Here is a 12,245-nt window from a genome sequence, read left to right as displayed (position 1 = left end):
ATGAGATGGAAGACAAGCATTACAGATGACAATCATGTATCTCAAACAGGCCCTTAGCCAACTAACGATAATGGATGGCTAGAATGGAAACATACACTTACTATAAACAGGTGCAAATTAGAAATAGCTGCTGAATGAGAGTGTAATAGTGAAAGTATGTGCCTTCCATTTCAACTAGTCAGGATACACAACCAACCTGAGGTCTTAAAAAACACTGAAACTATTACTTTGAACTATTTAGTTAGTATAAAAAACCCACCGATAATTTCATTTTAAATACACAATAACTGCCTCTTGTTTATAAATGAGGTCAGTCAACTGTCAGCTATTTTAACTCTGCCAAGGAGACTTTATGCTGACATGAAAACATGGGTAAGTGCTAGGCTAGTTTTTATAGCACTATCATTTAAAGAGGACACAGTTGTTCTGAAGTTTCCTGAGCAATTGCATGCACAAAATAGAGACACAGCAAGCTCTATACTCTTAGGCACATGCTGCAAGTAATTTTTGAAGAAAAGCACTGCATGTTTTGCTCACATTTAAAACAAAACTCCTCAGAAAGCTTAGGTGAGTGACCATGTAAAAAGTTACCACAAAGGAAGTTACAGCAGATTCACAACACATTAACTAATCTACAGTAATTGCCCACGTGTGCACACTTATCCTGCAATAAACTCAAGACAGCTCTCTTTTTAAAAACAGCACAGCAAGCCACCCTGCACACTGTTATCCAGATGTCTCCAACATGCTGCACATCCACACCCAATCTTACCCAGCAAGTCAAGCAAGGAGGTGCACACCACTTCTCTGAAGATTTCTCCACTCTGGGTGCCCCTCTGCCCTTTTATCTTTTCAATTAATTAGTAAGAAAAGACCCGTTTAGATTGAAATTCGAAAAAAAATTAAATTTGATCCAATCTGGCTCAAGAACAGCCAAACAGGAACACCCGATTATGAATGTCACTGATAACTTGAGGAAATAATCAGCAGGCCTAAAGCAAAGTCTCCATGGGTCTGTGTAGAGCTAAGTACAGTGTGCAAGTACAGATCTGCCCATCTGCAACTCTCAGTACCTTATCAGGAAGAAAGTTTCAGCACATTAAACAGTATTCAGAAGCATATGGACAAGAAACTCAATCTAAATTCACTGAAATATTTTTAATAACTTACCACATACATTACACATTGAAGATTGTCTCATGCTAAAGTGTTTAAAACTTAAAGCATATCTGAATTTAAGTAACCACAGAGAAGAAAAACAAGCAAAAATACAAACAGCCCCAAAGTTCACTAATACTATAATGCTGTTTTAATAGCTAAAGCTGCTATTAAAACAGTAGTGCCAAAGTTCCTTTGCTTGTTTGATAGCTGCACCTTCTCCTTTACTTTTTCACTTTACACTTCTCTTCTGTATACTTATCTAAATGCATTTAAAGAATTAAAAGCTAAAAGCGAGCTGATCAACTCTACAATGTAGATTTAAAGAAACATGTGACATTCCAGTATCAACTTCAATCACAGTATCAAGTGTTCTGTCTTAAATTCACAGCCACTAATGTGAGCATTAAATGTAAAACAATGTAATTTTAACAGTTAAGAAAATTCTTCTGCCATGACAAGGCTGCAGACAATTTCATAATGGGGTATGAAAATGTCTTTATTTTACAAAACAGAAAAGAACAGTGATAACCAGCACCCTTTACCACCTATTATTGCCCACAGCAAGGTCCTTCTGAAATCGAAAGTAAAGACAAATCTAAACTTCTCTATAGAGACAAGCAAAACAGGTAAGATGAATCACTTTTTTATGAACAATGATTTAGATTTAGTTTCTTTCTGCAAGAGGTTTCCTCAGCTGCTAAGAGGTCTTTAATTTTTACAGTGTATAATCCCATATTTTAAGCAGGATTTTGGGTTAAGCAGTAGCGATCCAAAACCATTTGAACCTCAAAGAGTTCATATGAGGCTTAAATTTCGTCGAGTACATTCACCCTTTCAGTTGATTCAATTACTTTATGAGTGACCTTGCATAACCAAGGCTTTAGGAGCAGGATCTTTATGAAACAGTTTAAGGGGCAATCCACTTATTCACATCAACCTCTCCTATCTTCACAGGCTTGCTTCTTTTTGATTGCTCTACTAGCCCTCTGAAAATTTCAAACTTCATTAAGAGTAATAACCTTCATTAATCAAATGCATAAATATAAAGTCATTTTACCTTCATAAGAAAATAAAAGGGGTTGGACTATTTAGTGTCTCAACAGTTGAATTAGAAGGTGTTTAGAAATTCCAGGAGCTTGATTTCCATTTTTATTAAGCACTTCAGAACAAAAATATTCAAACTAGCCAAACTATGTTTATCATTAACTGCATGTAAAACTACAGCAGGAAAACACAATTTTTTAAAATTACATATCCATATTTTGTCATACGTATGGCAATAAGTAAATTTTTACAATTTCTCTTTTTTTGTTTCATGCATTTGTGTCTCTGTCAGTGTCACATGTCTGAGATTGAAAATTACCTGCTAAAACATTTTAGCTTCACAGTTGCCAAAATATTAATAAAGGAATGAAGACGTGCAAAAGACTGCCTCTAAGTTTTGCTGTCTTTTGAGGACTAGAACTTGCACAGAAACACGACGGTGCCACAATAACTGGCAGCCAAACACCTGACACCAGCAAGAGCTGTGCTCAGGCAACCATGCAGCTACCCCGTGAGTGCCCAGAACTGCATCAACAAAAACACACAGCACTTATGCCACCACCGTCACCATACACTCTGTTGGGACATTAACTTTTACTTAGGAGACCCATTATGTTGCCCCTGATTTAGGATGAACATATAAAACAGTAACATCTCTTGTCACTAGAATTCATGTAATTTACAAATTTGGCCATCCCAGTCCAAACTTGCTGTGCAAATTTACCATATTCTATTTCCATCAAGGGCTGCAAGCCAGTAGATTACAAGGCATACAGTGAGAAATAAGAGTAGCTGCCTTGCACAGACTCATCTTCTGGGAGATGATGCCTTGTATTAATTTAGTGTTGGATGAGAATAAACTTATGCTCTCATACTTCTCCAGTGGGTTAGGCTGAATGTCAGGCAAATGACTTCTCCAAAGAAGTGCACACACTGTCTCCTCCCCGAGCAACTAAAACATTGCTCATGCATGGAATCATTCCAGCATTTTTAAAGGCGTTTCTAACTCTGAAAGACATTTTTGTTTGTTTTGTAAATTTGTCTGCATGTTTGCTTCCAAAGACCTTTGTAGATGGACCTACAACCAATTCTGCCGCAAGTCAGTTTGCCTGCGTTACACTTTTTGTCCCTGCACATGCTTCCCTTGCATTTTTCCGTTGACACGGTGTTGACACGGTGCTCCTCCCCACTATTTCCCCTGCAGCTCTAAGGCTGCTCCTCAACAACTGTCATAGGAAACTTCAGAACGACAGCTGGAGACAGCGCGATGGTTGGAGTCTTCTTGATTCTCAGTGGAAGCTCATCCAAGTGTAATAATGACAAGGCAAACAGCCACCTGCAGCTGTTTCTGCTGGAGCAGCAGGGTAAGCAGTCCATTTAGAACGAGGAACCACCTAAGGGAAACCGTGATCCTACATCATTAGCAATAAATTGGAACACCTAAGGGCAACACGTCTATGAGATGAAAAAGTGTTACATTTGCTGTCTCTACAACTGAAAGAAATCGAGACATAAAACATACGTGATGCATGTCTGAAGTCTAACAGTACCTGTGGGCTAATTCTGAACTACCCTAGAAATTTCCCCACACGTTTCTCAACGCCTCCCCACCTCCTGCACTCGCGGAAACACTGACGGCTGATTGTGCGGCAGCACTGGAGCCCGCTCGATGTCCGCGGGCCCCGATGTAACGCTCCCACCGCGGCCGAACAGCAGCGCAGGGCCGCGGGCCTCCGATGAGCTCCAACGTCGTGTGCAGAAAGCGAAACACCCTTCCCCGGCAGGCTTCGGTACGTATCGCAGAGCTCATTAAGCCCTTCACCCAGCCCAGAGGGCGAGGCTGCGTCCGCACACAAAGCCCCGAGACCCCCCTCCGACATCAGACACGCGCCTGGAAACAGCCCCTTCGCCCCCGGGCACGGCGGGGGAAATGGGACGCGCAGCCCTGCCCGCCTCCTCACCAGCCCTCCCCCGCCCCATCCCCACCCCGGCCGCCTCCTCACCAGCCGGTCTCGTCCTCATCGCAGCCGGCCAGCCGCTCCAGCTCCTCCGGCCTGAGTACTGCCGCGTCGTCCAGGAGGCCATTGCCGCCGCTGCCCCTATCGCCGCCGCCGGGCTCCTCGGGGAGCGAACACCGGGCGGCGGCCCTGGGGCTGAGGCAGCGGCCGTCGAACGACGGGGAGGCGGCGGGGGGTGGCGAGGAGGGCCCGGCGCTCGGCAGGCGCTTGGGGCTGGCGGGGGCGGCGGGCAGGGCGCCGTGGCGGTTGCGGAGCTGCTCATTCTGCTTCTCTAGCTTCTTCACCAGCTCCTGAAGCTTCCGCACCTCCGCGTCTGCATTCACGCCCGAGCCGACGTCCTCCATGGCGGCCGCCGGCAGAGCGGCGGCTGCGCGGGGAGAGGCGGCCGTGCGGCCCCGTCTACGCGGCCGGGCGGCCGGCGGCGGGGCAGGGCCGGGGCGGGGCGCAGGACGCACATCCGCCGCCGCCATGTCACCGCCTCCTGGCTGGGCCGCCGGAACCGCCGCCCCTCGCGCCGCCTGCCCCGGGCGGCACTGCCCCGGGCGGCGCGGAGTGGAACGGAGCGGCGCGGCACAGAACGGCGTGCGATGGCATAGCATGGCGGCGGGTCGCCGCCCCGGCAGCGGGAGGCCGTGACTCAGCCCCGCTCGGCGCCGTCCGACGGGCTCTTGCGGCAGCATTGCTCCTGAGGGAGCAGCCTGGTCTGGCCTGACCTCCAGTGTCTTGGGGACCAGACAGGAGTTGTATGGGAAGCCCCAGAATACCTTCTAAAAATGTTCAAAACCTCTAAACAATACAAGGTGTGCCCCTAGTCCAAGGCCTAGGCGATGGTGTTGGGCCTACTGTGTATGACAGATGTGTGAACTGAACTTCCCTTGAGTCTTTAATTTTGTATAAATATATGCATATTCATGTAAAGATTGTGGTGGTTTTGCCATCTATAGCAAAACTTAACACCTTTAGTTTGAAGTAATTAGTGGGACTTTGGGATTTGTCACAGAATCACAGAATGGGTAAGGTTGGACGGGACCATGGTCATTGTTCTGGTCCAACCTCCGCGCTCAAGCAGGGTCATCCTAGAGCACAGGGCACAGGATTGTGTTCACTGGGCAATGTGTTCCAGTAAGGAAGTTCTTCATAATCAGGTGGAACTTGCTGTGCATTACTTTCTGCCCGTTGCCTGTTGTCCTATTTCTTGGGATGTTTTGTGTCTTGTGACAAAATGTCTCCAAATTTCATCAGCTGGTATTGTGGGGATGCTCTGCATCCCCCTTCCCTGAGCCACTGAGACAGTGTCCTTAGTGCCGTCCTTTCACAATATTTTCCTCTTCCCAAATTCCGTCTACTCAACAGCATCATATTGGAGCCTGCTTTTGCTGGGGAGAGGAAGAACACCAGCAAGTGGGCCAGAGGATAGCTGGAGTCTGCAGGAGATGACACTGCAGTGAATAGTTTTTACCATGCTCAGGAAGGGAAGAAGGAAAATGAGACGGGTGCTCAGACCTGCGGGATGTGCTGAGAAGGTGCAACGTTTAGGGGCAGTAAATGCCACACAATTTGGGTTGTGTTAGGTATGGTGCATGGACTGCTGGCATGTTGAGACTCCCAGGCATGAGTTTACAGCATCCTTACCAGACTGGGTCACTTCCTTGCCTTATGCAACACTCTCCCCTTATACACTCAAAGATTACATTCTCCGTATGTATAGCATTATTTGAGGATTTATGCTGGGGTGGTTTTCAACTGTTACTATTAGCTTCTAAGCAGAATCCAGGCCTTTGATCCATAAATGCAATTTATATCATTGTTTTCCCAAAACAATTATCACCTTAAGTGTTTAACTGTATTAAAATACTTCAGGGCTGGTATCTTTCAACAAAGCAATTTAAATTACTCTTATGGTAAAGTCTTCATTATCTGCAAGTGAAACAAATTTTTTAGCAGCAGCAGACTTTGCCACAGATTTTGTATAGTTCTCACAGCTATAAAACTACTAAACAGTTTTGGCCTATGAGACCTTTGGCACTGCTCACTGAGACCACATTAATGACCATCATAGCTCCCTGGAGACTGATCTGTAAACCAGTTTGTAAATCCAGCTCATTCTTATGTCTATATGATATGGTACAAAGTCAAGTGCCTTAAGAGAATCCAGATATATTCTGTAAGAACAGTTACTTTATCAACAGAATTTACAGTCCTCCAAAAGGCAAGGAAAACAATTATATAAAGGTTTTTGACAATAAGGATCTTCCATGACACTGACACTTTAAGTGACAGTGACACTTTAAGTGACTACTGACAATTCAGTGCTTGGTGGGTCCTAACCTATGCAGGGAAAGTTATTCCAAATTAGAACATTTATAGCAGGACCACAAAATACAACTTCCTTATTCTCCTTTAACTATCCTCAGACTAAATGTCAGTGGCACAAGAAACCCTCAGTCACTTGAATTAATCATGCTTTTATAGTAGCAATAGGAGGAGTTTAATCCTCGCTATACTGCAACTACTGGGATCAGGATGGGACCGGTGGCTGGAACTGGGAGTGTGACAGTATGAAGTGGGTCTGTGACAAAGGGAGTGCAGAGAAGGACCAGGACCACAAACAGACCCAGATTCCTGGGAGCTGCTGCCAAAACTGTAGCTGTTCCTGGTGATTCTGTCATGTTTAGGGGCCTCCTCTGTTATGTAATGGGGCAGCTCTGAGAGCTCTTTAGTGGTCAGTGCACTGCTTACATCCTGCCTCTCCTCTACTTCCTCTTCCTTCTTGCTTCCTCTTCCCCCAGTTCATTTTATGGTCTGTATGTCCTCCAGATTTCCTACTACATCTTTCTGTCCCCTGCTGACACCATTACTTTGCTGCCAGCAGCTGTAGCAATTTTTTCTCTCCCCAAGATATGCTCCCTGCAGGTGTGTGTGGACAAAGGGGGAGGAAAGTGAGAAAAAAGTTTCAGAAAAAAGTTTCAGAGCTGCTGAATCATCTATTTTTACAAAGAGTAAGGGCAGTAGAGATGAACAAATTGAGTCACTGCTTAATAGTCACCATAGCCTGTGCTTTGAACAGCAAGAACCATGATTCTGCTTTCTCATTCATTCTTGTGCTGTGAGTGCCCTTCTCATGTGCTGGGAATTGAAGAGCAGCAAGGCTTGGAGCATAAGCTTCCTATGAAATATCAGGCCAATAATAGACTTCGATGACCTTTTTGGTCATCAGATTCCAAGCTTGCACTGGCCAGATGTGAGACCACACCCAAGCAGAGGTCCCTGGGTGATTATAAACAAATAGTATTAATTGATAGTAATGCCACAAAAATGAAACCTTTCCACTGCATCACAAGAGCAAGAGAAATTCCTCTGCATATGAAATTAGTTCTGTTGCAGAGCTTTTGGTGAACAGCTGTGATTGCACCCACACCGTCTTTTCCCTTTCCTCAGAGAGGGAGGTGAAAAGCAGCCTTTCCACAGCACTATTTTTGAGATCTCAGGACATGCATGGTACTTCTTTTGTCTGACTTGGGGCAGGTTCTAAACTCATGGGATGAGAGGAAATGAGGAGCACTCTCTCCTAAGGAAAGAAAGTCTGAGCAAGGCTCTCGTGTCACTCAGATAATTCAATGCACATCCTTCTGACAAGTGGTTCCTAGAAAAAGGCCACCAGGAGCCTTGTTTTGCTGACCTTTGAGCTCTCTAGCATGGACAGCCCTAGGGTTAGTTTATCACAGCTGTGATTTGCTGAATTGTTGTCTTTACATCTGTCAAAACTTTTAGAATCTGACTTTGAAACCTTGATTTCACTTGTTACCTGGGAGGACAATTCCTCAGGGGGAATAGTACATGAAGATGGGCAGATGCATGGTGGGAAGTTAACATTTGTTGCAAATACTTAACTTGATGCCTGGAGAACCGGACTGGTTTTTAAGCAGCTTTGTTTATTCTCTTGCAGAAGGGTTGTTGCCTGCCAGACTTCTCAAAAGAGGTGTTCAACAGGCCCATACATGTTTGTGTTAGGCAGTGTTTAGCTAAACATTTGACAAAATATAAAGTATTGTTTATCATTACAATATATACTGTGAGCTGACATTGAATACAGAGTGGAAGAAGCATGTTCCTGTCATAGTATGTCCCTTTCAGGATTAAAGTCAGAACTGTTCGACTGGTTCTACTAAAGAACCAACATTGTAACTTCAGTTATTTGTAAAAGATATCTCTGAGTATATTGGGCTCATCAGTGGTGAGACAACATGTTTAGCCCTTTAGATTGGACTTTGGAAACTCAGAAATGCACTCAGTGTCTCAGTACCCATCCCCTAAAAACTGTAAACAGCAGTGAGGTGTGCATAAATACACTTTAAAAGTCTTTATAAATAATTTTTAAAAGGTATTTTCTGCTGAGGATGTCATGGAGGAGAGACCCACAATCAGTACATTGGTCTCCTTATCAAGTTACAAGCCTGCCTGAAGGGCAGGCAAAATTCCAGCTAGGTTCTGCTGTTGAAAGTACATCTATCTTTGGTATCATCAAGTAGAAAATGTAGCTCCTTGGCATGAATTTATGTGCCTGTTCTTTTTCTGCACAGAAAAAAAAGATGTTAACATTTTGACCACAACCATCTTTAAATATGTATTTTGTGCTCTGGAGCCAGAGCAATTCGAGAATACTGGACAATCAGATTCCTAATGAGTCTGATATTCATGGTATACCATGTGGCTAGAAAGTGTATGAACAGTATGCACATCAACCTTTTTAGTTTTTTATAATTAGTTTACTGATTATCCTTTTCAAGTATTATCGTCACAGTTGAGCATTGGAATAAATATTTCATATCACAAAATTGCAGAGTGGCTGAGGTTGGAAGGGACTTGGAGGTCATCTGGTTTAAGCCTCCTGCTCAAGCAAAGCCACCTGTCTGACTGTGTCCAGATGGCTTTTGCCTATCTCCAAGCATGGAGACTCCACAACCTTGCTGGGCATCATGTGCCAGTGCACAGTCAGCCTCAGGGTAAAAAAAAATTGTTTCCTGATGTTCTTGTGGAGCCTCCTGTGTTTCAGTTTGTGCCCACTGCCTCTGGTCCTGTCACTGGAAAAAAGCTGGCTCTCTCCTCTTGGCACACGCCCTTCAGGCATTTGTATGCACTGGCAAGATCCACTTCTTCCCTACCTACCGAGCTCTCAGCATTTCTTGATAAGAGAAAGGCTCCAGTCCCTTCATTTTTGTTGCCCTTTGCTGGACTCTCTCTGCAATGTCTGGTTCTCCCTTGTACTGGGGAGCCCAGAACTGGACGCAGGACTCCGGATGTGGCCTCCTGAGTAGGAGGGAATAATCATCACTCAGCCTGCTGGCAATACTTTGTCTGAAAGAGACCAGGAAACCACTCGCCTTCTTCACAGCAAGGACTTGTAGCTGGCTCATCTCCGACTTGGTGTCCACCAGGACCCTCAGTCCCTTCTCTGCCAAGCTGTTCTCCAGCTGGGTGGCCCTCAGCAGATACTGGTGCAGGGGATTGTTCCTCCCCAGCTGCAGGACTTTGCACTTCTCCTGGATGAAGCTCATAAAGTTCTCCAGCCAGCTGAGGACCCTCTGGATGGCAGCATGACCCTCTGGTGTATCAGCTGCTCCTCCCAGGGTAATGTCATCAGCAAAGTTGCTGAGGGTACACTTGGCCCCATCATCCAGGTCATTAGTGAAGACATTGAACAGGACTGGATGCAGCTCTGACCTGTGGGGTACTGTATTAGGCACTGACCCCCAGTTAGACTTCGTGCTCTTTTTGGGCCTGGATCACTGCAGACACCTGTTATGCCTTGGTACAGTGAATTTAGGGGAAGGTTGTTTGATTCACTCTGGGCGATGCATGGCAGAAACAACAAAAATATCAGCAAGTTCAACAACAAAAAAACTTTTATTTACAAACTTTAGAAGATTAAGGGTAGAGTAAGGTATTTGGCAAATTTTAAAACAACATCTAGACAAAATAAGGCACTTGACAAACTTTAACTAAGCAATGTTAAACTTAGCCAAATTTAACTTACTCAGACACAACAAGGCACTTTCTAAGGCATTGACTGGAATTTTTTAGTCTGGATTACACTGTATTTTGAGAAGAAGTTAGGAGAAGAAAGAAAGAAAAGGTGAGGGAAGGGAAGGGAAGGGCAGGGAAGGGAAGATGGGAAGAAGGAAAAGAAAAAAAAAGAAAAGAAAAGAAAAAAGAAAAGAAAAGAAAAAAGAGAAGAGAAAAGAAAAGAAGAGAAAAGAAAAGAAAAGAAAAGAAAAGAAAAGAAAAGAAAAGAAAAGAAAAAAGAAAAGAAAAGAGAAAAGAGTAAATTCAGTTGTGTCATGGAGTTAGCTACCAGTATTTCATGTTTATCAATCACTTGGAAATAACTTAGTTGCTCTTTAGAAAACTGCTGAGCTCAACATACTTAAAATGCTGTGGTGACACTGAAGTGTCTTAAAACATTGGGAAAGGATTTTCTGTTGTCAAGAAGATTAATGATTTATGTTCATTTGAGAGTGCAGTGATTTTAATCAGTTGGGTAACATTAAGTGAAACCTTACATGTCTCCACCCTTATGAAGCAATCTGTTCTATCATTCAAAAAAAAAGTTCCTAAATTTGCTGAGAACTCTCCCAACATGCTTTTATTAACAAGCCAATGCTGGAAGGAAAAAGCTTCATTACACTCAAGAAGTTTTTAAAACAGTTGTCCCTCTGCACTTTATTTAGCAGGAAAAGGCACCAATTCTTCAGAAAGCAAAGTAATTGGAGAGTCAGCAACTTTCAAATGTGTTGAAAGTTTGAAATGCTGCACACTGGAAAAGCTAGTATGTTTTAAATGTCTTTTTGCATATATTTACAGAAAAATTTATTGCTGAATAGGAGAGAGAGGCTATACAGATTGCATAGACAAAACTTTGCAATTAAATTAGGTTTATGCTCAGTTGATTTATTAATGGCTTGTGTTTAACAAGGCTCTGCTTCTCTCTGAAGACAGTATGCTAATACTGACAAAAGTAATTAAGATTTGCAATCAAGAAAGGAAGATGTGTGACCATGAGTAACCAAAATACTGTATGCAAACAAAAGAATTACCAAAGAAGCCTGAGATATTACTTTGGTACTCGGTCTGGAGAGAAAACGAGAATATGTTATTTGAGAAGTGGCATATCACTGTATTATTAAAAACTACACCGTAATGCAACTTTTGCTCTTTTTTTTTTTTTTTTTTCTTCCCTTCCCTGTTCTCTTTTGAGAAAGTGTTTGGCTATTTTGCACAGTATCGAAGGTATCCATCGCCATCTAGTGACACCATGTTGTGCCTGAGTCGGAATTGAGCACGTTACAGAGCGTTCCCAGGGAGAAGATGGTGCACAGAACTCTTGCCACCCTCTTTCAGAGGACTTGAGGTCAAGAGACCTCGCTCACGGCTTTGGTGGTTCAGGGCTCACATCCTGAGGAGGTGGCTCAGGGAGGGTACAAATTTGTGTGGAGAGTTTTTAGTGGGACATGGCTCTTGCCATGCCTGTGCAGTGGGGAGGTAGCACAGGTAATGTGTGTGCTCTGGCCTCTGCACTAATATTTTCCTGCCCACATTTTGGGAGCACTTGGAGAGGACCCCCTACACATTCCACTGTGGAAGAAGTATTTGGAGGATGCCATGAAGTAAATCCTACGGTGCAACCAGTCCCAACACTTACTGATCTTCTTTTCTTCAAGACCAGTGTTATTTATCACAGTGTCATGATTTTTTCCTTTTGGATTCTTATATGGTAATTTTTTAATATATCAAATGAGGGCTGATTTTACCCAACAGTGGTAAAATGACAAATAATTCATAGGACTGAGTAAAACATTCCCTCTGTGGTGTCCTGCTGCTCAAATAAGCCAGCTAAACTCGGGGAGAAGCTGAATTAGCCACTGTGGCCTCTGTCAGCAAGGACAAGCAAAAGGAAAGCCCCTGCAGGGAAACTAAAAGAAAATTAAAATTCATTTGTTTGCCAGAGTGTGTTTCTCAGGGGCT

The 12,245-nt window shown here is 43.7% G+C and overlaps 1 protein-coding gene across 3 annotated transcripts in view; it reads right to left on the bottom strand.

Annotated features, from left to right (window-relative positions):
- SLAIN2 (SLAIN motif family member 2) overlaps positions 1-4,642 on the bottom strand; it is a 33,417-nt gene extending 28,775 nt beyond the window's left edge. For all 3 annotated transcript variants that reach the window (XM_048303921.1, XM_048303922.1, XM_048303923.1), the window contains exon 1: positions 4,209-4,642. In XM_048303921.1, coding sequence (XP_048159878.1) covers positions 4,209-4,567 — 359 coding nt within the window. In that variant the 5' untranslated portion in view covers positions 4,568-4,642. The remainder of the gene's footprint in view (positions 1-4,208) is intronic.
- Positions 4,643-12,245: the final 7,603 nt, after the last annotated feature.

The sequence above is a fragment of the Corvus hawaiiensis genome, chromosome 5 (assembly GCF_020740725.1).
Source record: "Corvus hawaiiensis isolate bCorHaw1 chromosome 5, bCorHaw1.pri.cur, whole genome shotgun sequence".
Lineage (NCBI taxonomy): Eukaryota > Metazoa > Chordata > Aves > Passeriformes > Corvidae > Corvus > Corvus hawaiiensis.
Note: the sequence above shows the minus strand (reverse complement) of the source record. Positions and strands in the feature narration are given on the sequence as shown.